The 24,737-nt window shown below is 43.2% G+C and overlaps 1 protein-coding gene across 8 annotated transcripts; it reads right to left on the minus strand.

Moving 5' to 3' along the window:
• Positions 1 to 5,035: 5,035 nt before the first annotated feature.
• On the minus strand, positions 5,036 to 24,737 carry GEMIN8 (gem nuclear organelle associated protein 8). 8 transcript variants are annotated; one of them, XM_005613997.4, is made up of 6 exons: positions 24,532 to 24,699; positions 20,878 to 20,960; positions 17,050 to 17,094; positions 16,868 to 16,976; positions 15,592 to 16,030; positions 5,036 to 5,578 (listed from the first exon to the last, which is right to left on the minus strand). In XM_005613997.4, the coding sequence occupies exons 4-6, from the start codon at positions 16,973 to 16,975 to the stop codon at positions 5,322 to 5,324; spliced, it is 804 nt and encodes a 267-aa protein (XP_005614054.1). In that variant the 5' UTR covers position 16,976; positions 17,050 to 17,094; positions 20,878 to 20,960; positions 24,532 to 24,699; the 3' UTR covers positions 5,036 to 5,321. The 8 variants fall into 8 exon arrangements, with proteins under 8 accessions (XP_005614054.1, XP_070113038.1, XP_005614056.1 ...); XM_070256937.1 differs by having other exon boundaries at positions 24,389 to 24,676; XM_005613999.4 differs by lacking the exon at positions 16,868 to 16,976 and having other exon boundaries at positions 24,532 to 24,737.

Raw genomic sequence — 24,737 nt, forward strand, 5'->3', positions numbered from 1 at the left:
ATCTTGCTTTTCATGACCTTGAGGGTTTTGAGGAGTACTGGTCAGGTATTTTGTAGACTGTCTCTCAATTTGGGTTTATGTGGTGTAATGATTAGACTGGGGTTACGGGTTTGGGACCACCGTAGAGGTGAAGTGGCCTTCTCATCACATCAGGTAGCACACGGTATGCACAGAGCTTATCCCTGGGGACGTTAGCCTGGAGCTCTTGGGTAATGGGTGTCTGCCAGGTTTCTCCACTGAAAGCTGTTCTTTTTCCCTTTCTATACTTGGCTCTTTGGAAGTGAGTCACTAGGTTAGCCCCTACTCAATGGGGGAGGGAGAGTAAGGTCCACCTCCTAGAGGAGCCAGGATCTATAGACCTTATTTAGAATTCTTCTGTAAGGAAGACTTGTCTCTTCTCCCCATTTCTTCTTCTGCCCCTTTATCAGTATGGACTCGTGTGTATTTCTTTTATACTTTGCATCACAATCCAATTCTATGTTATAGATTTTGTTGCTCAAATTGTTCCAGTTTGGCTACTGGAAGTTCTTTTTTTTTTTGAGGAAGATTAGCCCTGAGCTAACTGCTGCCAATCCTCCTCTTTTTGTTGAGGAAGACTGGCCCTGAGCTAACATGCGTGCCCATCTTCCTCTACTTTATATGTGGGACACCTGCCACAGCATGGCTTGCCAAGCGGTGCCATGTCGCACCCGGGATCCGAACTGGCGAACCCCGGGCCGGTGAAGGGGAACATGCGCACTTAACCGCTGCGCCAGTGGGCCGGCCCCTACTGGGAGTTCTTTCAGATTCATTCCCATGTCCCTTTGACATGCCCCAATCCTTTTTTTTTCCCTTCAGTACATTAGCTTTTGATGTAAAATTTGGTTTTCTTCCCCACCTATCTACTGAAATTGCTTTAAGGTCTTTATATTACAATGGTTTCTAGATTGTCAGGCCAAAGTCTACTTTTCTCTTCTTAGTTTACCAGACCTTTCTGTGACAATGCTATTAATCTCTTTCCTTCAAATTCCACTTCATTTTCTAAAAATTAACTATGGAATTTTCAAACATAAACAAATCTAGAGAAAAGAGCATAAAGAATCGCCATGTTTCCATGACCCAGCTTCAAGAATTCTCAACATTTTGCTGATCTTGTTTTAACTGTCACCTCTCCCATGCTCTGCCACTGGAATACTTTAAAAGAAATCCCAGACATCACGAGTTCAACAGGAAAGAATTCACTGTCATTAACAGATAAGAGCTTTTTAAAAAAATATAACCACTAAACAATTATTACACCTAACAAAATTAATAATTCTTTAATATCCTCTAACACTTGTTCCATATTCAAATTCCCCCCAAATTTTAATAATTAATTTGCTCAAATTAGGATGCATACAAAGTTTACACATCACGTCTCATAACGGTCCCTCCTCACTGCCATCTCCCCTTCTCCAACACACACCTTTTAAAAGTCCATTTGTTGAAGAAACTGAGTTCTTCTATCCTATCAAATTTCCCACATTCTGGATTTGGCTGATTGTATTTTTTTCTTTTTGAGGAAGATTAGCCCTGAGCTAACATCTGCTGCCAGTCCTCCTCTTTTTGCTGAGGAAGACTGGCCCTGAGCTAACATCCATGCCCATCTTCCTCTACTTTCTATGTGGGATGCCTACCACAGCGTGGCTTGCCAAGTGGTGCCATGTCCGCACCCGGGATCCGAACTGGCGAACCCCGGCCGCCAAAGCGGAACGTGCGCACTTAGCCGCTGCACCATCAGGCCGGCCCCTAGCTGATTGTATTTTCACAGTCTTTTAACACGTTAGTCTATTTCTTAAACTTCCTGTAAATTGGTAATTAAATGTAGAGTCTTGATTAGATTCTGTTTTGGTGTACATATATATTTGCAAAAATATTTGCAATATATTTAAGATATACATATATCTCAATACATATCTATACCTATTAATATATATATTTGGAAAAATACTTCATTGGTGGTGAAGTCAACTTCCTAATGCATCACAGTGGAAGCCATATTGTCTGGCTGTCCACTTATGATTTTCCCTCTTAAGACACCTCTAGCTCCTGGTTTTCCTCCTCTCTGTCTTTGCCATTTCTTCTCAGTTCCCTTCAGACTCCTCTTTACCTGTGTTTTACAGTCATTGTTCTTTAGGGCCCCACTGTCATTAGTCCATTCCTCCCAGCCTATACACGGTCCCCCTTTCCATTTTCCTAAGGCTGAGGACTCAGAAGTCTGTATTTTTGATGCAGACCCTCTCCGCTGAGTTCCAAACTCAAGCATCCAGTGACTGACAGGATGTCACTGGATGTCCTGTGAGCTCTTCAAACTCACTGTGTCCCAAACGGAATTAATTAAGCTTCTTCCCAAACCTGTTTCTCATTGTTTTCTTTACCTTAATGACTAGAACCACCATCCAAGAGAGAAACCCGAGCCGTCCTAGACTTTTCCTCACCTGCTCCAGATCGCCAAGCCACGGAGTGTCTATTTCCTCAATATCTCGTGTGTTCCCTCTTCTTCTTGCCACTATAGCCTCAGTTCTAAAATTCAGACAGAGTGTAAATGCATAATCCAGAGTCATACATTCTCAAGCAGAGCTAGGACTAGAACCTAACCCCATGCTCCAGCATGGAATACACTGGAGTCTCGCTGAGGGCGTAAACAGCTCCGGATTCTTTGCTGTGCTCTGGAGACACTGTGCTTTACAGATATTGTGAATATGGTGTAGATGCCGAGTTGAGCAGGGCGAAGCGGCTAAAAGCGGGGAGTTTAGGAGTTTAGACATCGTTGTACTTTTGAAAAGTAGAACAGCTATTATAGAACTTGTCCCAATGGGCTGGGGCAGCAGCCTGTCATCAAAGACAGTTGTGCAGTAAAATGGAAGAAAATTGTAAGTGGGATAAGTAAAGACCATAAATATCCTCAATTCCGTTCAGGTCAGGTTTTGTCCAAATCTTTACAGTCAAGTGGGATTTGGCTGCCAAACAAATTACTTTTAAAAAACAAACACAACACAACTTCCAGTTTCCAGAGCTTTGGGGATTTCAGAAAAGTGGTGAAGGAATATTATCCCCATTTTGCAGATGAGGAAACTGAAGCACAGAGAAATTGACCAACTTCAAGTTCACTTTCAGTGATTGCTAAAGAAATTAGCTTTTCTCTTATAAAGAAACTAAACATTAGAGAGACATAAAAGTCCCTTTTGAACGGCACTCTAATGCTCTCCCTGCTCAGAACTAACTTCATTATTCTGAAGCTGGTGTGTGTGAATTATTTCCATGCAAGTTTCTTGATTTTAGTACATATATATGCATCCATAGTATGTAGTTTTTGAGAACAAAGAATGATCTGACTCCAAATGTCACTAGTGCTGAGGCTGAGAAGCCCTGCCCTCATCTCTCTCCCAGGCTCTCGTGCCTCCCACACGGGCCTCCGGGAGTGCACACATTGCAATAATTATCACCGCACACCTGTCTGCCCCGCTCCTAGAGAGCAAGTTCCCCGAGGAGGGAGACCATGGTTTAGTTAACTGGAATGGAAAGGACTCAAATATTTGCTGAACAAATGGACAAGTCATGGGTTCCTCCTATCACAAATTATCCAGGAGACACCTGGAGAGGACAGGTGGGAACAAGGTGTCAAGAAGCCAACACATTCAGAGTTGACAGGGAAACCATTCTCCATGTTTGGAAGGAGTTCTATCTTCAGGACTTCCACTGGCACTCTTTCACAATTTTTAAAGACAGGGAAGTAATAAGTACCAACATAATGTTATTGAGTATTTACGTGTGGCCAGCACTGTGTGTTTTACAGGCACTCACTCAATGCGTTCCTCACGAAGACCCCATGAGGAGGAATCATTAAGACCTGCTTCAGGAGCCAGGAACAGAAGCACCGAGAGGTGAAAAGGACTCGCCTGTGGTCACAAAGCCAGCAGGGGTGGGACAGGCATGCTGGTTTCTTTGGGGGAAGGGATGAGAGTCCTTTGTAAAGAGAAACATTTCTCTCTCAAAGAGCTAAGAACCTGCTGCAATGACAGGCTTTGGTTTGTATTTGTCTGAGTCACATTTATTTTCTATTTAGGCGCATGGGCTTAAAATTAAAAAAATACTAAAGATTTGAAATTTTAGTTATGTGTCACCTCAGGGGAAGTTAATTCTGATTTTTGTCTGTAATACCCAGGCACAAACTGCAACTTGAGTCATAAAACGAGCGCTTGGAAAAATAAGCACCTGGGGCTGGTGAAAAGAATGCATTTGTCTCAGGGCACGGGCTGAAACACAGACCAAAGTGTTCTTAGGGAGAAACATGTCAATACGAAATCTTTTCACCAACCTTTGATGGATGTGCTAATCTTCTCAGGTCAACATGGGCTCACCCTGGCAACGCACTGTAATAACTTATTTAAAAGGCAGCTGGCTTTTATAATGGACTGTTCCATCAATTTTTAGATTTTCATTCTCAGAAATGTTTTCTCTTATCAAAACAAGATTTGATATACATAGTAAGAGCTCAATTATACTTTTTCTACAACAGAGGAGGCTGCAGAGGTGAGCAGGTCTGGGAATTCTTGTTCTTTGCTCTCAATTCTGTATGACATTCAAGCTCTGTAGAGATAAGGAGATAATAAGAATGTCAGACAGGTATTTTCATTCCACTAGAGGAGGGGTGGGCAGACTATCACATGAGGCCCAAATCTGGCTCACAGCCTATTTTTATAGTTTGATTGGAACACAGCCACATCCCCGTTTACTTACTGCCTACGGCTGCTTTCACGCTGCAAGGGCAGAATTGAGTAGTCCCGACACAGACCGTGTGGCCTGCAAACCGGAAAATCCGAACTCTGGCCCATTAGAGAACATGCATGTGGCCTCAGCCCTGGAGAAAGGTAGTGTGGGTCTCGCTGCATGCTTGCATCATTTTCAGTGGGGGCTAAAGGAGGGCGAGTAGGGCAGGCCAGCTGGCTCACATAAGGCATTTGCCTAGCTCGGGTTGGGTAGAGAAGAAAACAGAAAAAGGCAAAAAACCAGCCAGTATCTCTAAGTGAGAACTTTAATGAATGAACACTATTCTTGACATCAAAACCCAGTACGATTTATATGAAATTATAAAGATGTCAAAAGACAATCTCTCAGGTTCGAACAGTACACGTCCTGCCAACTTCAAAGTGGCTGACATATCACCTCTCCCCCCACCACGAGGGGCCCACTGGGACTTTGGTGAACATGCTCATTTCTCTTTCCTGGGAAAATGCACAGGAGAGATGAAGAGAGTGAATCCGGAGGCAGGGGGTGATGGCTGGGGACCCAGTGCCCCGGGCTCAGAACTTCAGCGGAATGACAGGCCAGTATTTGGGCTGCTTCCTGTCACAGTGCTTGTCAAAGCTCAGCTGCACCGCCGCCTCCATGGCCTGGATCTTGGCGGCGCTGTCCCCATACAGCCGCTTCATCTCTGCCTGGCGCCGCTCGCCGGGCCTCTCGGCCGGGGGCTCCGCGGACCGGCGCGGGTTGTAGCACAGGTCGTGGTCGGCGTTCACGTAATCGGCCAGGCGCGCTGCCTCCAGCTGCTGCTGCCGCCCTGCGAGGGAGCCGAGGGGCAGGAGGGGAATGGTGAACTGGGGATGCGGCTGCTGCCCGCCATTCAGCAGGCAGCCCCCTGACTTCCCTCCGCTTTCTCTCCCCAACTGTGAAGTGTGGCCCCGCTGTGCCAGCTGAGATGTTCACTAGATTCTGCGGCACGACCTGCATATTATCATTATCTCCTTAGTGAGCGCACCGTTCACTTATCAGGGGGTTATACACTAGAGAAATGGCAAAAAACCACAAGGAAATGTCACCCCAAACTATCAAACCTCTGCCACGAGCCCTAAAAGTACAGAAGATGAAACCACCTGGGTTCCTCTCTTCTCTTTCACCTGCTCGGCCGCCCAGGCCTGCCGGGCTAGGAACGCTGGTGGTGCTCACTTGGTTTTAAACTCTGTGCCAGGCCAGCAGAGAAATGAAACGCTTCCTGCAAAGCCCAAGGTTGCAAGTAGTAGTACTTCCCATCCGAAATGAGGTGATGGGGGAAAACCATCAGCCCTTAGGAAGAGGTATTGATTTGAGGGCATCTGGCAAAGAGCAAGTGCTAGGCACTACAGAACTGCGGCGAGGGGCCACGAGCCTCTCACACCCCAAGCACAAATCAGACCAGGCACCGGGGGGTGAAATAATTCAGTACTGCTGAAGGTAAAAGGGCCCAGAAAAGGCAATTCTGTGAAGGGAAGGAAGAGCTCCGACTTTAACCTTCCTGCTATATTAACAAGTCCACACCAGCGTGCAGAGTTCCGCCTTGACGGGATCGGACTGTCCGCTTCACTTCACAGGTGAGCTTAGGCTAAATTCCAAGCGATATCTGCTCTTAATCCTACTAATTTAAACGGATTCTTGTAAAGCGAGAAATATTTATTCAATTTATTCTCCCCTCTATATGTTTTACTCTAACAAGTCCTAATATCTTAACTTTAATTCGCATGTAAATAGAAACAACACAAAAATCAACACACCAATGCTGCATAAGGTAAAATTTAGCCAACTGACATAGATTTTTGTAAGCTACTCTAAATGGATAGTAGAATGCGCACATCTGTAGCTACTATTGCTACCAAGAGGAATGCTACCAACTAAGGAGTCAAGATGGTTGTAGGGGAATAAAACAGTGATATAAATCATTCTTTCCTTGTTAAAAAAAAAAGTAGCAGAATGAAAGCTTAGTATGGAAGGGAACACCAAAGTGAGTGAATCAAGTGTGAACAGGAAGATATTTATGTGGCTCTGCAGTCCCTCATAAATCCTGTTCTTTATAACTCACGCCTTGGACCCGGAGGGAGGAAGTTTTATAAACCTGGAAACATTATGAACAATGTATACGGCCGTTTCTGTCTTAGCACATCTGCAGGCTATTTTGACATAAGGAAGTAATAAACGGATATGCCAAATGACTGTCACACACAATAAATGCAATCTGTTACTTTATCCATGGAAAAGAGAAATAATTGACTTACTATGAAATGCAGAACTAAACCAAAATATTGGCCTTTACTATGCAAACGAATGAGAGGTCAACAGCATTTGTTTCTCATTTTTGTTCTTTTTGCCAAGTTTGAAACATCAGGATATAAACTGTTCAGTTCTCATAGGTGTTTAAATTCTATGCCCCTCGCTCCCCTCAAGACTACTCTTCTGAAGGCTTGGCATTTCCACACAAGCCAGGGACAACAGTTGCCCTCTGCCACCCAGGAGAGCCTTGGACATGTTATCAGTCCTTGGGCTCTGGTTTCTTCATCGGCTCGGAGGAAACAAGCTGACGTGAGGGGCTGATGGGGCCTCAGAGCCTCTACATCTAGAGGACAGAAGGTCCCAGACCACAGTCCTTTTACTCTCAAATTTGTCCCAAGACTATAATTAGCCTTACCAACAGACTTAATGACCCAACAGATGTTGAACTTCCTGTCTAAATCTGAGTCTCTGAGTTTGGAAGTTTTAATAAACACCGGAGTCTTTGCTGTCTTAGTAAGTGTTGCTCTCTGCCGTTAGGATATGTGAATATAACCTTTTTTACTTGTGCATCTTTATTTTTCCTGTCCTTATAATTTAACGTGGTTATAATTATGCTTCTAATTGACGGATAGTAATTAGACTTTGGGTGGTGAACATGATGTAGTCTTCAGAGAAATGGAAATATAATGATGTACATCTGAAATGTATATAACGCTATAAGCCTATGTTACCTCAAAAAAAAATTCTGCTACCCTTCTGATAAAAGCTATCTTACAGGTATTAAATTGGTCTAACAATTCTATGTCAAGAGACATTTTCTCTTACTGTTGACATCTGTGGATGAAACACTACGTTAATACAAAGCAAGCCCAGCCGGCAGTCAATGAAGCCCGTGCAATTTTCCAAGTTGGCACGCAGCATGTGCTCAGGGGTTACCATCACAGGGTTTTAGTTAATAAAGTTCATACACTGTAACAGTAAAAGAATAAGACACACAGCCCTCTGCTCTCAATTCTCGACTCAGCCTCCTTCCCATCCAGGCTTTTTCATGAAAATTTAAGGCCCAACCTTTGTCCCCTCCCTGCCTTGCAAGATGTTTGGAGGTTTCCTGGTTTTCTGCATAGTGGGCAGCTGCCCTAAAACACAGTAAGGGGTGGGAAGCCTGTCTCCCACAATGACAGACTGGCTAGAGCCAGGACCCCTCTGTGGGAGTCATCTATGGCGGGGGCACTGTCACCTGTACTCACTCCTAACCCCAGCCCCGGGAGGACTGACGCAAAGCAGGTGCTCAGGAAATGACTGTGCAGAGAAAGCTCGGACAAAGGCCATACATTATTTTTTGTAAAGAATTGTTTCTTCCAAATGCTTTTAAAGAAAAATGATGGTAACTCAGGGATAGAGAAACAGATGCTCAGATCTCAAAAGGTGCTGGGCAGAGCTCCGTTCCAGCAGGTTCCTCAGAGCCTCTGTGGTGAAGAGGCTGGGCAGGGAAGAAGGAGGGGAGGGGCACCAATGGGTTGGGGTCTGACCTTGTTCCCTTACATTTGAATCACTTTGCCTCTACTTACACAATGAGAAAAAAAAGATGTTCTAAGGCTAGACTACAAATTTGAAAGCCAGTCAGCTTAAAACCAAACACCCTCAGACTGGCTGGGCACTGGAGGCTAAGCTAGCATCTGAAAGTACTTAGTTTATACTGACTTAGGGACCATGCAAACCTTAGAATGGAATACACTCATTTGAAAGCAACCACTTATTCTATTTTCTATTTATTGCTTCCTTCCTCCCAATGAAAGAAAGGATTCTCAATCACTGGCAGTTTTTCATCCTGTCAAAACAAGATGAGGGCTGAGCCAACCAGATGGAGAGTCATCTGACTGAAGTCGAGAAGTAGAACATGACCCTTCAGACGTAACTGAACAGGAGCCCTGTCATGGGGAGGCTGGTCATTTTTACTGAAAACAACAGTGGGACTCAATATTACCACGGACTTTTTTCTTGTAGGATATTTGGTCATGGGAATTTGTTTTCATGCACATCAGAATATCTTTATAGATTTCAGCTTTACAATAGGGTTGTGGCAGGTTGAATAGTGTCCTCCCAAAATTCACATCTACCTGGAACCTCAGAATGTGCCCTTATTTGGAAAGAGGCTTTTTACAGATGTAACTAAGGGAAAGATTAAGATGAGATCATACTGGATTAGGGTGGACCCTAAATCCAATGAGTGTCCTAATGTGAGACAGAAAAAGCCGCTTAAAGACACAGGGGAGAACATGGGAACATGGAGGCGGGGACTGGAGCTGTGTAGCCACAAGCCAAGGAATGCCAGGAGCCCCCAGAAGCTGGAAGAAACAGGCCCTAGAGCCTTTGGAGGGAGTGTGGTCCTGCCAACAGCTTGATTTTGGACTTCTGGCCCCCAGAACTGTGAGAGGATAAATTTCCGTTGTTTTAAGCCAGTTTGTGGCAATTTCTTTCTTTTTTAAAAAATATATATACAAACATATATATTTTAAGGAAGATTAGCCCTGAGTTAACATCTGCTGCCAATCCTCCTCTTTTTGCTGAGGAAGACTGGCCCTAAGCTAACATCCATGCCCATCTTCCTCTACTTTCTATGTGGGACGCCTGCCACAGCAAGGCTTGCCAAGCTGTGCCATGTTGGCGCCCAGGATGCAAACCGATGAACCCCAGGCCCCCAAAGCAGAGTGCGCGCACTTAACGCTGCGCCACTGGGCCGGCCCCTGTGGTAATTTCTTACAGCAGTCCTAAAACTAATGTAAGGGTTAATATGCATATACGGTTAAAACAAGAAAAACGGTATTATACTAAGGAGAAACTTTACCGGATTCCATCTAAGTTCAGGATACATAACCTTGATATTTTTCACCTCAGTCTACACATTTACAAGATGCTACCAATGCAGACTTAACGTATATCTAGGAAAAACTAAATCCTGGGAAGTGACTTAGACGTTAGAGAACCTGACATAGCAGGAAGACATTCATTCAGTATTCCACAAACAACTAGCCCAAAGGCAGAACATTTTGGAGGACAAAGCACTAAGACAAATGAGTGTTAAAGAATGCTATTTTCCCTCATTTTTCTAGGATTAGCATGTCTTTCTGATTATATTCTCTGCTGTGTTGCCAGAATTAATGATCTTAACACAACCGAGCGAAAGCACAGACTTGACTGATATCACAAATGCTGCATTTCTGGTTTGTCACCAACACACCCAGAACACAGGTGCCGGCCAGCAGACCTGGAGCCATTTCTGCTGGGTCTTCTATCCTCACTCCTTGCTCCACGACAAATATAATCCTGAAGTCAGTGGACAATGACCATTTTTGCTTTTAGAATAAAGTGCATTTCCACCCCTCCCTTCCACTTTTCTCCAGCCTTCTGCACGTGTCTTCTCACTGGCTTGATGTACTTCCGAACACCTGAGCTAGACGAAACAAACACACATGACGGAACTGTGCTCCATCAGTATGACTCCACATTTTAATGTCATTGACTAAACCGAAATGGCTCACTAAATACTGGGCCATAAGCTTTACTCTATCTTCTAGGTTTTCCACAGAGGGTGGACAGAGGGCGAAACAGATGGGGTTCCAGCCTACTGACTGAAGGCTCACTATGAAAACTAGCGTCTCAAACCTTCCTACTCCAGCGGACACAGCACAATGGAGCAGATGTCTCCCATCAAACGTATAAAAACACACCTGGGCCCTGTGGCAAGAAGAGCACTTTTTAAGTGAGGAATGGACTTAACCCCTTTCTTTCTCTCTCCTTCCCAATCGACCCATCCCTCAAAGCCTAGAGTACACTCCATTTCTCCATGACCACCCCGTGGGCTCTTCCTCTGACTGCCAGTTCACTGGCTCTACCTCTCATTTGCAAAAGTACCCATGGACCACACCATTGAAAGCTCTTCTAGATAACATTTTAAGTTTGATTTTCTCTCCTCTTCCAACTGGGTTTAAGCTTTTTGTGAATATGTCCCTGTTTTGACCCAACAGATACCCCCCAAACACAGGTGATAATTTTCTGATTGGGTCAAGCCTGAGACAACAGTGGCAGTGTTTGTTTCGGAGGGCCTTCTTCTCTTTTGGGAATGATAACTTTCACTCATTTTCCCTCTAAGTATTAGGACTATAACCTTGCAGTCTCAACTGATGGTTATTTATGACTAAAAAATACTTTTCTTAACCTAACAATAAACATTTTTCCTAAGAAATAATTGAAAACACAGCTGACCTTTAAAACTTCACAACCGCCTACTTTCCCATAAGCAATGTTACCACTGAACTTTTAAATAACGGAAATACCTCATTAGGAAATGATGACATATAACATAATCAAAAGCATGCCTGTTCCCACTGCACAAAAGGAGTTCTTTATTTATCCTACTTAACTTTTTTTGTTTTTATCATTGAAATATGTTAAATTCAAGATTATCTGGAAGAGCAGTGATCACAAGAACATGCTGTTCAGTCTGAAGGATTTTATCCTAAGAAAATATTAAATAAGACACAGATGATGATGAATTGTGTAACATATATGTTCCTGCGGAAGTGAATGATACTGAAAAATCTTTTAAGTTCAGCTACCTTTTCCCTTGCTCGTAGTATTTTATAAAGTTCTGTGTTCTCTAAACAATTCATATTCAAAGCTGAATTTTCCCTTAATGAATAAGTAGCTTCTAGTGGTTCAAAGAGCAAAAGAAAACAACTTTAAGGAAGTATTCACGCTGTTCAGGTCCCTTATCACTGCTACAACATTTCCCAACTGTGTATGTAACTAAACCTCCATGAACATTCCTAGTGAAGGTAATGGATTGGAAAACACATGGGCATTCGAATTACTTACATCTGAATTCCATCATTCATTACTGCTCGAAGGAACACGTATTCGTCCTATACACCACCAAGCGTGCTGGTGAAAAAAATAACACTGGCACACCACTGCTTGCTATTTTTGGTGGTGCAGGATCAGGCCCAAGCAGCTTCTTCTAGTAAAGATCAAGACTGTGGCGGGAAGATTAGACTCTGACACCACAGCCTGTTCTCGCCCTCGCCAGACAACTCTCCCATCTCCTAGGGACCTGATAATGCTTTCAGGACAGACTGCAGGACACAAAAGCATCGCAGAGGCCCTATGCCAAGTCGTTTTCAATGATGCTACAATGACACATTCTAAAACCACAAAGAAGCAGGAGCTCGATGTGTTTAACGCTGTTGTCTGTAATATGGAGAGGGCTCATTTTTCCATGCATTTTACTATATTAAGTTATATCAAGCAAGAATGTCCTTGAAACAGAACTAAAAGTTGTGTTAATGACTACTTCGACAAAAGTGTGCTAACAACTAAACTTGACAGACAGCAGCACTTTATGTTTTAAATATTCTAAGTCAATTTAAGAGTTTGAAAAGTGCAGAGCAGGCATACATGACTTTTTTTGAAGCCATAGAAAATCTTTATTAAAAATATGCAGAATCTCAATCAAGCACTAATGAAGACAAACAGTATCAGAGCAAAACCAGTTTATGGTTAATAATCCACATCAAAGGATGAGTTATTAGCAACTAACCATAACTAACATTTCTTGGGCACTGACTTTGTACCAAGCACTGGTCTATAACTTTCCTCTTATCACCTTATTTAATCTTCACAATTACCACTCCATTAACTAGGATCCCCATTTCACAGGTGAGGAGACTGAGGCACAGAACAGGGCAGGTGGCCCACAAGGGGCTAAGAACCTCCAGCTAGTAGGTGGTGGAGCTAGGCTAGAACCCTGTCATTTGAGTGGTTCTGCCACAGCTGTCTCTGGATAATGTTACTAATGATAATGCAAATTTTGGGGAGTAAGGTTAAAGATGTAGATTGTAATAGTTTTCATAAAATTTCCTTTTTTCTTGGTTTTCTATCTAGATCATGGTTAAACAAATACGCTCCACATTTTCTTCACAGTAATCGCAAGACCTATGTGGTTCACTTTATGTCCCACTCATTGACTGCATTTGGGAACAAAGAAAATTCTCGCAGGATGATTTTATTAGTCTCCTAGGGCTGCCATAACAAAGCACCACAAACTGGGGGGCTTAGAACCTCAGAAATGTATTGTCTCCCAGTCTGGAGGCGGGAAGCCTGAGATGAGGGTGTCAGCAGGGCCGTGCCCTCTCTGAATGCCCTGGGGAAGGGTCTGTTCCAGGCCGCTCTCCTAGCTTCTGGTACTTCCTTGGCTTGTGGCAGCAGAACTCCAGTCTTCACATGGCGTTCTCCCTGGGTGCATGCCTCTCTCTGTGTTCGAATTTTTCCCCTTTCATAGGGACACCAGTCATATTGGACTAGGACCCACCCTCATACCTCATTTAACTTGATTACCTCTATAAAGACCCTATCTCCAAATAAGGTCCCATCCTGAGGTCTGGGGGAGTTAGGACTCCAACAAATGTTTTCTTTTAGGGGACACAATTCAACCCATTACCAGCGATGATAATAGTGCAATTTGAAGCCTTGAAGTAAACTAAGCAGATTTAGGAATAATATCCAACAAAATATGAAGTTCATCAAGTTTATAAAGCAGTCAAAGCCTAACTCACTTTCTAAAATGTCCCACAGAACCATGGCAAGTTTAGCACTTTGTGGGATATTTGAAAACCTTTGATTTAAGGCTCATAATTAATATGGAAATCCTTCCTTCCTTCCTTCATTCAAAATAACATCAAATGCCAGGCACAACTTTGCAGGTAATTTTCCTGACTTTTTTTTTTTTTTTTTTACCTACCTAGAATTCTACCTGACAAAGGTAAGAGGGAGGAACTGGGATGGTTCTTAACCATATCTGTAACTGAACTGCTTATATTGGAAGGGCACATTTCATTATTTTATTTTCAACCAAACTGCTTCTTTGATTGGAAGGACCCATTTCATTATTTTATTTTCATTTCATTCAGATCTATTTTGTATTGAATAACTATATCAGATTTATTTTAAATTAGCAGATAGTTCAAAATATCCTTTTAGATGACTGGGATGTGCTCCCATCCTTAATTACAAGTTCTATCATAAAAGCATCCATCTCCGGTGGGAAAAACATGTTATTCTACCTTCTGGTGAGGATGACAGAAATCAGCCTTATCTCCATCATATTTTCTTTTTCAAAAGCTTAACGGCATTCTAACCAAATGCAGACATGCTTCAATGCCTATTCTCCCTCATTCGTTGTATACTTTTAAGTGAGACTAATGATTATTTTATACGTATTTTGAAAAAAGGTAAAATTTCTGGAGATGAGGAAAGAAATGTATTCTATGTGTAATAGAAAGTATTGTTTTAAAAATACTTGTTTGGATATACTTTTGAATACGCATCAAAGTCGTCAACAGTTTAATCAAAAGAAAGAAGGTAAAAACCACCAATCTGAATGAGGAGTTTAGTGAAGAATCACAGGAAAAGACACTCAAGGGCATGAGACTTTATACAAAGCCCATGGCTCAGTTCCTGGCACCCAGAGGGAATTGATAAATGCGAGCCCATCATTAGGAAAATACAGATCATTCAGGATGGAAACGAAACTCGCCCATTCCCAGGAGTCTATGTTTCTGTTTATTAGAAAATTCTAGGTAAAATATCATATAATTAGAGCTCAATAAAAACAGCATGGAGACTGGATACTGGTTGTAAGAAGGAGAAAGGCATATCTGTTAGAGACTCTGACAGTGTAAAGGGGCTGGTGAATCTTAATAGCAAGGAGAGCACACAAAGCAGTTCTAGTTCTTCATAGCAAGTTAGTAAGACAGTACAAGAAGAAAACTGCTTTCCCACTGCAGACAGAAGACCATTCTCACAATTCTCTACGTCCGGGGACAGAGTTTCAATGCGGGATCAAACTGGAAAGGTTTGAATACCAGGCATTTTGTTATTCTGTTTAGGTTCGCCGGGCTCTCTACTCAGAAGAGAGCTTGATATTCACGATCTGGTAGCTCTAGAGCGCCGTGCAGTCTCCGAGCTGTGGACCGGTGAGCTGGCAGCAGGATTTTAGGAACCTAGCAGTCTTAGGGACAAAACCTAATCCCTGAGTTTGTGCTAGAGGAACAAGCACAGGAATTGGAGTCAGACAGACTTTGGTTTGAACCCTAAGAGGAAATTACTAGTTGTGTACCACGGAACCAGTCAATTCACTTTCTGAAGGCTCACTTTCCACATCTGTAAAATGGATTTAATACCTCGAGGGACTGCTGTGTAGATTAGGGAACTCATGCACGCATGCACACACCCCATCTGGTGGTGTCTAACCTTCAGTAAATGGCAGAGGCAGTATTAGGATAAGCTTTGTTCTAGAACTAAAAATAAGTCCTGTATTAAAACTACTCTGGAAACCAATATAATTGAGGTGCAATATCACCATACCTTTTCCAGTCTTACGATTGGATCTGGAACATTGCTGAGGAGTTCTAAAACAATGTTAGAGATTAGGGAAGAAAACAACGTGGAAGGCGGGGCAAGGAAAGGAAGCACGCAGAGACAGAGGCCCAAACTTACGGCGCTCTTCCCTGTGCCTCTCGGTCTCTGCGAAGTACTGGCGGAGCTCCTCCGTGATCTCCATGTTGCTCACGTCGCATTCCACACCCCCATCTGACTCGGTCTCCACCTCCTCCTCTGCGGACCAAGTTTGGTCTTCTCTTGTGCTGTCATGCGGATGCTGCCCAGACCTTCTAGAATGTGAATAATTGCATCCGGAGCCCTGGGATGCTGAATGATGGTCATAGAAGGACTGAGGAGATCCACCCTCGTTAGCATGAGAGCTTTGGGAAAGAGCTGCGGGAGGGAAGTACCATGGGGAACTGAAATAAGATTCTACGGCTTTCCTATAGGCGTTCTGGTGGCTGTGCATCCAAGCCATCGCTTGCTGATAATGTTGCCAGTATCTTGCATATACTGGATGAGCAGACCAAGGCTCAGCAGCTTTCGATGATACTGCCTACAAAACAAAGGGAGGGGTAGGCTAGATACCACACAGTTCATTCTCAAGAGAAACCCTCAAACATCTAATCAACTAACCAACATGTAGCGACTGAGTATCCACTAAATACCTACTTGACATTTGGATGCTACTGGGCCAAAAAGGATAAAGGACAGGTCCCTGCCCTCAATGGACACCAAGTGTATGCATGCTTGCTATGAAGTATGTATACATGAAGCATGCACAGGACAATTAGTTTAAGATTATGGCCCTTATAAAGTGGGAACAGAGGCTAATAATGATCATTTTTAGATAAGATGCTGTTGGAGGAGGTCATAGAGAGGACGTGACCACCAGCTGACCCAAGAACTGGACCTGGGCAATCGGAGGCTCCTCACCCCCTCCCCTGTGCATGGAATGTACGCTCTTCCCACCATTCCCACAGTGGGAACCGTTTTCAAGGACACAGCCTTGAGAGAGCAATGTGTGGTTGAGACCATCTGGACGGTATGGCCTCTATATAAACTGTTAAGATTTGGCAAGGAGGTGTGGAGGTTTACTTGTCCTGCGGCAGCCCAAGATGAGCCTCCTAAGTATGTTCCCATGCTTAATAACCTGCCACCTACCAGTCTGGAGTGGCCTGCCTCTTTCTTCGGTTTCTCCCTGCCCTCTGTGTACAAGGGCCAGTTTGCAAACTAACAGATGCAGGGAGAGATAAGGAACTGATGTCTATCAACCTTGGCCCTCTCTATCCACTGTAATTGACTAGTTCCAAGTTAGAAACAGCCTGCCAAGAACCACATGGACTAATGAGCAGGATGTTCCCTGGTCCCTCCCCCTCTGCACCCTAAACACCTGCTGGCTTGGCCCACTCGTCAGTGCCTGCGACAAAGGATGGCTAGCAACACACTCAGTGGTGCTTTTACTTTTAGGTTTCTGATGTATTTCTTCGGTCTCCTCCATCCTGGAATGAGAACACCAAAACTGTAAACACTAAAATTTACCTTTCTCTCTTATGAGTTTTAAAAAAAACTTACCTTTGCCGCCATCTCTGACTGTGGAAGTCCAAATGGGCACTGCCACTAGGAAAGAACAACCACAGCGCAAACACCTGATCAGTACAGGTGGGTGAGAGGCATGGCGATTTCGCGGTTTGCAAAGCAGCTCCTCAGAGCTTGCTTCTTCCCAGTACCGTGCCTGATCGCCAGACAACATCCTACCACAAGACCCTGGCACCTGGCTTATGACCTTGTGGTCTGAAAAGGAGGGGTCCCCTTAGGTATGATTAAGTGGCGCAAAGGACGCTGCATTTTTCGAGTACTTGTTTCCCTATTGAAAGTAAAGTCTATGAAAAGAACACAGAATCAGAATATATATATAAAAAATATACAGAACACCAACTAAAAATGTACAACCATGACTTTATTTACTAATTCTTAACTCATGCCAATGCCCATTTAAATTAACCCTGGCTGTCCCCGAGGCTTGAACAGAACAGAATACATCTCGCCAACTCACTGGAAACCATTGGTGGGTCTTGCCTCAGGTCTGGGACTTGGAGCAGCCTCTCTAAACAAGACATCTCTCCAGCCTGGGTTGTCCCCTGGGCTTTAAGCCCCCCAAATAGGCCTCGTTTTGGTTTTGATCGCCGTTAGCATCTCTCAGCCAGCATGTGGCACCACACTCTCCCTGCCTAACCACTCCATGTCTTTGCAGGAGGAGAAACTATTCCCTGGAGACTCTCCACCAAGCGACCGTGTAGCCTGCCTTTGCCCAGCAGCCTCGCCCTGCCAGGATTTACTCCTCCCCCTCCACCTACCTGTCTGTGAGTTACTGATATGGCAGGAAATATCTAAGGTAAAGTTTATCTGCAGCTGCACCTTTTACAACCTATTTAAAAGAGACTTTTAATTTTTTCCCCTCCAATTCAGGAGTTCAGAGCTACTAAAATGCCAGCCTACACCAGAATGTGCTTTAAAAAAGTTAAACGAAAGTAATATCCTAAAATGCAGGAGAATTTAAGCATCTGTGAGATGAAACCACTAACAACGTGCTGCTGAGCAAACAGCTCCCAGGGTTTTGAAACTTTGGAAATCAGATGCTGAAGAAGTTCTATTTTTTCCTACTTCGCCTAATTATAGAGTAGAATCAAAAAATCTCCAAGCCTTAAGAAATAGACTTGACTTATTTTGTAATCTCTATCAGATGTTTTGCTATAGTTAATGTGGAAAACTGAGATGTTAAATTGACCATATCTTTTAAGATTTAGCCTAAAGAGAACCATTCACTTTCTTTTTAAGAATAATAAGCTTTCGAATGGGGTATTTTCCAAGAGGGTTGCCATGATCTCCTGTAAATTTATCTTATACATAGTCCACACTTCCTGTTCTCTGTCCTAAATTCAGGAATATACACATACGCAGTGAATGTAAACTGGAAAAACTAACAAATGCAGTGAAAATATGTCTAGATTAAATTCATATTACTTTAAAATTGTAATTTAAAGTTTTAAAACATGAACAATTATCTGAAAACCTGGCTAACTGCTATGTGCTTTACACGCTACTAAGAAATATAAAACAGCCAACACCATTAAGGGGCTCAACACCCAGAGGAGTAAAACTCACACAAATGAAATCACGGTGGAAATCAGTACACACTTGAGTGCTAAACGGTCAGATGCAGCCTGTAAGGGGCTAACTCACTCCAGCCACGTTTTATGTTTCTATCACTGAAAACTGAATAGCTTTCTGAGAGCCAGCAGCCCATAATGACATTAAAGTGAACTCCATGTGTGTCTTAATCAAATTTGTTTTAGAGATTAACAAGTAGCATAGGAATTAAATTAGAGAAGTCTAGCAGACGTCGGCATCTCTTGTGGAAATTCAAAGTTTTGAATCCAGACGTCTATGCCTTATAAAATGTACTTAGAACCAGATCAATGTAACTATTAATTATTCCGAGTTGGGAAATCTGACAGCCTCAAGTATTTAACAAACATTGTGACTGAATACTACTGTAGACCTTGGAAAATTCTGGTTTTATTTATAATTGGGAAAATCCAGCCTGGCTTTAAAAGTAGTAGTACCAACAGCCTGAAAATGCACAAGATGGCTTATAAGTAGTTCCACGCTGCAGAGCTGGACGTGTAGGCATGCGCGATAAAGGACACAACTGTTTAAGGGCTGCGAGTGTAATCCATCATGCTCGCCAGGCTGCTCAAATGCCAATGGCTGTGATTAAAAAGGGGGAAGGAGTGCTAATTTGAGAAGTTTACTTATTTATGCCTTTGATTCAACAAATAATTTGATAGAAGAGCTGCCATGTTACATGCCTCAGAGATCATGCAAGGCACACCCTGAGCACGTCTGCAAGAAAGCAGCCAGCACAACGAGCTGAGATGACTGAAAAAAGCCAATTCCAGCGTTTGGACCAGAAGTGCCGAGTCTCTATAAAGGACAGCAACTAATCAGCTAAGGTGCTAGACTCTTTTAAGACCCAGGCTATAAAGGAAAGATGAATTTATATTAATGATGGCATACATGCAACTTTGTCATCGATTTTATTCTGATTATGCTTTCCTCATTGTTTTGGCCACTGGGACACTTACAATCAAATCTGCTGCCATCCTCCAGCAAGTTGAGAGTCCTGGGGCTGTATGTTGAATATGCTCATTTCACCCTTGACTTTCTTTATTTCCCTCCCCAAATTCCAAAACCTATGTATCATATTCTTCTACATTTTAAGTATTTTTAAGATTCTTAAAATCCTACAGATATTCAATTAAAAATCGTTCCTGAGAATGAATGACTAATTAATCTCTCAGAAATCAAATAAGGTACAGAAAAACACATCTAAAGGAAGAGTAGCTTGCACAGAGCCTTCTAATTATTACTAGTTCACTATATCCAGTATCACTCTTGGTATTTTATGCCAGCAATTTTTTTCTGTAAAGGGCCAAATGGTAAATATTATGTCTTGTGGGCCACATAACAGTCTCTGTCACAAATTTTTCATATTTTTCTTCTTTTTTTAAGTTAAAAACCAACCCTTTAAAAATGTAAACATCATTCTTAGCTCCTAGGCAGTACAAAAAACAAGCTATGGGCCATCATTTGCCCACCCCTGTTTTATGTTAACACATTCTTAAGCTGTATAAACTCTGCCCTCCATATCTTGAGCACCCTAATCGTTTCTCACTTTCCACTTGGACATCAGCAGAGGAACTTCGTGATTCTCACGTCTCATAAATTACTGGGCTCAGAATGAGGCTAGTGGAAGCAAGACAACAGTGATTATGACCAACAGTAATCTTGGTGACCAGTTCCTAATATTTGGGACCGAAGAATCTTCTCCATGACTAATAAGGAAATTGGGCCATTTCTTAAAGATCTACATAGACATTTAAAGACTAAATTAAAAAAAAAAAACTCCTATAAAACAGTATCAATCAACAGGGCTTAGAAGGCACATATAGCGTCCTGATTTCTGACAGAGACCCTGCTAGCTGCCAGGTGCTAGACAGTAACCCCACAAGGATGGGAAGAAGGGGAGAGTGCCGAGTGTCTGTTCCCTGGAAGAAGGAACACGTACCCTTCCCTGCTGATGGCATCAGTCAGCTCCCAAGGGAAGGTGAGAACCTCCTCTAAAAATGGGTCCTGTTAACTTTTTAAAGCTGGTTATTCTTTCCAGAGAGTGCTTAAGGACCTAATAAAACTGCCTGGGTGCCTGAAAAGCCCACATGAAAATAATTCCAGACATTATAGCAACACTTCCAGACACCACCACCATCTCAAAGAAAAGAAAGCTTCCAGCCGCAGCAGATTTCGATGCCCTTTCAATGGTCTTTATCTTTCATTCCTCACCTCCCTGGGAGTGTCTCCTACTCTTTTATGGCACACGTCTTTGTGGACTGAACAGCAACTTTTCTTCTAATGGGATGGTGGAGCTGAAAGAAAAGAGATGGGCAATGTCAGCGCAGGCCAGGATCCACAGCACTACCAAGCGGGCAGCCCTCCCAGTGAGCACAATGGCATCACAGTCACTACCCAGCTGAGCCCAGGCGAGTACAGAGACAGCATTCATTGTCTGTCCTCAACCACCAGAGAAGGAAGGAAAAAACCAGCATTGAGGTCATTCATGAAACACTGCCGAGGCCCACAAGCAAGACAGTGTCTCTGAGTCTTCAACCATATATTTTCCCGTATAGCCTTTCTTAAAAAATGCACTCATTCTTCAATGAATCTGCTTATCCTGGGAGACATATTTTTAAATGCATAAATATACATGAAGAATAACAGACAAGAGCTTTGTAGTTTTCAACAGACAAAATGTGACTATTTCCATCAAATTACTAAAAAGTTCCACAAATAAGTAATGTGGCTTTGCTGAAAGGTAGTGACATCGCATATATTCTTTTTACTGCATATTTATGGTCTTATAGGATCTAGGATGTGTCACAGCAACCAGATAAATAAAATAAAAACACAAATTCCCCTCAAAATGATAATGTATATTCAGTAACTGGATTTTCCTCTCTATTCTCCTTTTCCACTAGAATTCTGAAAATTAAATACATGGAAACTCACCTGCTTTGAGTTTTGCACAGAAACACATTAAAAGTCAATCATTAAATAAGTTACGTGGGCTAAAGCCCCCAAAGTCAAACCCTTCCCACAAGGCTCCCACCCGTGTGGCTCTCTGAGCCAATCAGATAGTTTGGGGGATCTAACCAGGCCTTCAGTACACACCGTTTCCAGGGAGAAGGAACGGGGTCTGCTAGAGATGGCTCAAAATAAATGCATGTATGGTGAGAAATGTGAATTACATAAATTGAGTCATAAGCAGTTCTAAGGAATTTCTGTATATGCAGTAATAACCCTATCAGAGAAGCTGCCTTCCAATCATGCATACACCCGTAGGAACTTCCTCAACGAAGATAAATAATACAATGAGGTTTTTTGAGAGCATGGCTTCCTGCCTCCTCCCCCGGCTGCTTGATGGCAAGTTCATCTGCCTTGATGCCCTCATGGGCTCCCTCCTGTGGCTTTGCATGGTCCCTGCTTAGTGATCTGGAAACAAAGATGGCTCAAGTCTGAATCGCCTTCCACCCTCAGGAGTCCAAGCTCCATCTTTCGGCCAGACACAGGCCTCCTACAGGTGCACACGCTACTGTGTTCAAAAAGCCTGCAACTCTCCGACTCTAACTGCCACCCTTAAAACGGATGGGCGAGGGAGCCAAAAAACAGTTTCATTTCCTTTTCATTCCCTCAAGCCCAAACCCCAATGTATTGTCTTCTGGATGTTGCAAGAGGTAATGTCACAAAAAAGGCACAGTATGTGGAAGGAGAAAGACTGAAAGGATGTAGCTGACCGTTCTTTTATACAAACGACATTCCACCCACAGAATGGCATCGTTTAATTCGTCAGCAAGGGTGATGGAATTGTGAACGGATTTCTTCGCGAGTTCAGCAAATCCCTATGTGACTAAAGTCAGAAGCAGAAGTGAAATACGAGGCCACTCAAAAACAAAGTTACCCTCTGACTCATGAACACAACATGCAATGGAATAGCTGAAAACTGGGATAACTGAGAAGGACATAATAATAATACAGCTCAAAAGAGGAAACAGGTAAGTTGGTTTCACTGCAAGCACATCCCTCACACAGCAAAACCTGGCATGATCACAAAGGAATGAGGGTTGAACAGGCTGGCAATGCAAGTTATGAGCATGTTAGCAAAAACCATGACTAGTTTAAAGTAGTTAAGACCACCAGTAGATTTCAGGTGCCTTATTGCAAATTTTACTTCTATTGACACATACATGGTAATCCCATGTTAATCGCTCCTTTTTTTCCAATTTATCTGGCATTCACTATGTCCCGCTTATTTGGGCAGTTAATCAGTTACTTGTCCGCATGGATTCTGCAATCTACTTCTTTTAAATTTTCTATTTTCCTTCCAGCATAAAAATCATGGCTAATATTTCCTGCCATTGGATGCTGCTGACATTGTCTGTTGTATCCAGATAACATTCTCTCCTCCTACCTCTACCCTCCCTAAAATCATGGAGTAGCTAGTTACCCCAATAATTCTGACTGTAAACTCCAAATCTTTTTAGGAAACAGATGTTTAAATACATTCATCTTCTCAAGGATACTTTCAATTCATCTGACCTTTGGTCAACTACAGTTACGCTCTTTTTTTCACTTGTCCAACTGTTCTCTGGCTGGATTTCCTACTGTAGAGAAGGAATTCCAAGAGTTCTGCACCGAATTTTTAGTCTCTCCAACCTCCACTCCAGCCTGAATTGTTCAATTTCTCCCCCATCCTTATTTCACCCTATTCTTTAACTGTTGGATCCTAAAAAACAAAATCATTCTTCACCATCTGTAAAACAATTTCAGAATGGAAATTTCTCTCTAGAGCTTTAGTTTGTATCTTTTCCCCGGCCAGCAATGAACACAGAGAGGATCTGTATCCCTTACTGTGAACCTGCCTTCACTTACGCCCATCCAAAGTTACTAACAAACTTTTAAAATATAGCTTCTGTTTGCTTTGCTATCCCAAGGGGACTGTTTCTCTGATAAACTATATTAGTATAAATTGTATTTTTAAAGGTTATCCCTAACCCACAATTCATCAGAACCCTGAGAGTAAACAACCCCAGAAGTGTTACTAATCTTTAGACTTTCAAGTAATGTTGTTCTGACTTACGTGCAAAACAGCTGAATACAGAACCTAGCCTGTGAAAAAATTTTAAAAATCATTCCTGAAAAAAATAAAATTGTTCAGAACCATCTGATCTGTACTAAAGGATTCTCAGGATTTCAGAGCTAGAAGGTACTTCACTGGCCACTTATTTACTGAGGAAGAAAAGTGGGCAAAGACATTCTCCACCTCCACAGGTAATGCGCATAAAAGACCACAAGTACCAAATATTCTCCAGATAACTTCCACTAAAACCTCTGACCTCCCACAGAGGTCATGGTGCGAGGGAAAAGAAAGAAAACCCCAATTTTTGAGTAGATGGGCCAGTATCCTAGACATCCCTCCACGGATGAGGCTGCCCTGGGGGATCTTCCGTTGGGACCAGGCTGGATGGGCGAAGTCCGAAAGCACCTTCCAGACCTAGCTCACCACAGTGCTACTCGGCACATCATAATCACATGCGGAGCTTTGATAAAAATGCCGATGCCTGGGCCCCACTTCTAGAGATTTGAATTTAATTGGTCCGGAAATGGGCGCCCTGGCATCATAATTCTTAAAAGTCATCCACTGATTGTGAAGCACTGCAGAGCCGAGAGCCTCTAGAACCAGTCCCCTCTCACAGTAAACCAGCTATCATTCAGGAACCTCATGGGCCTCTGGCCGCACCTTTTGCCGCGGGATGGTGATAATTATGACGACAATGTGACAGCCAAGCCCTCGGTTCTCCTGGCCTCAGAAAAAGCCAGGCCCCGGGGCCATGAGGCTCCTCCCTTAGTCCCCAAATAAAATCCAGTTGTCCCCTGAATCACCTCGTGGGCGCGCAGCTTGCGGATCCTGGGCGGTGGGCGAGCAGGGGCCTACTTTCGGGGAGCAGACTGAGAGGGCGTGAGTGGGAGGACCTGTTGCCGGGGCGACTAGAAGCGGACTTCTGGTACGGGCACGTGGCCACGGCGCGCCGGAAGTCCCGCCCGCGCCGCAAGTTCCGCCCGCGCCGCGGCTGACGTCACGTCCGCGC

Source organism: Equus caballus, chromosome X (genome assembly GCF_041296265.1).
Source record: "Equus caballus isolate H_3958 breed thoroughbred chromosome X, TB-T2T, whole genome shotgun sequence".
Lineage (NCBI taxonomy): Eukaryota > Metazoa > Chordata > Mammalia > Perissodactyla > Equidae > Equus > Equus caballus.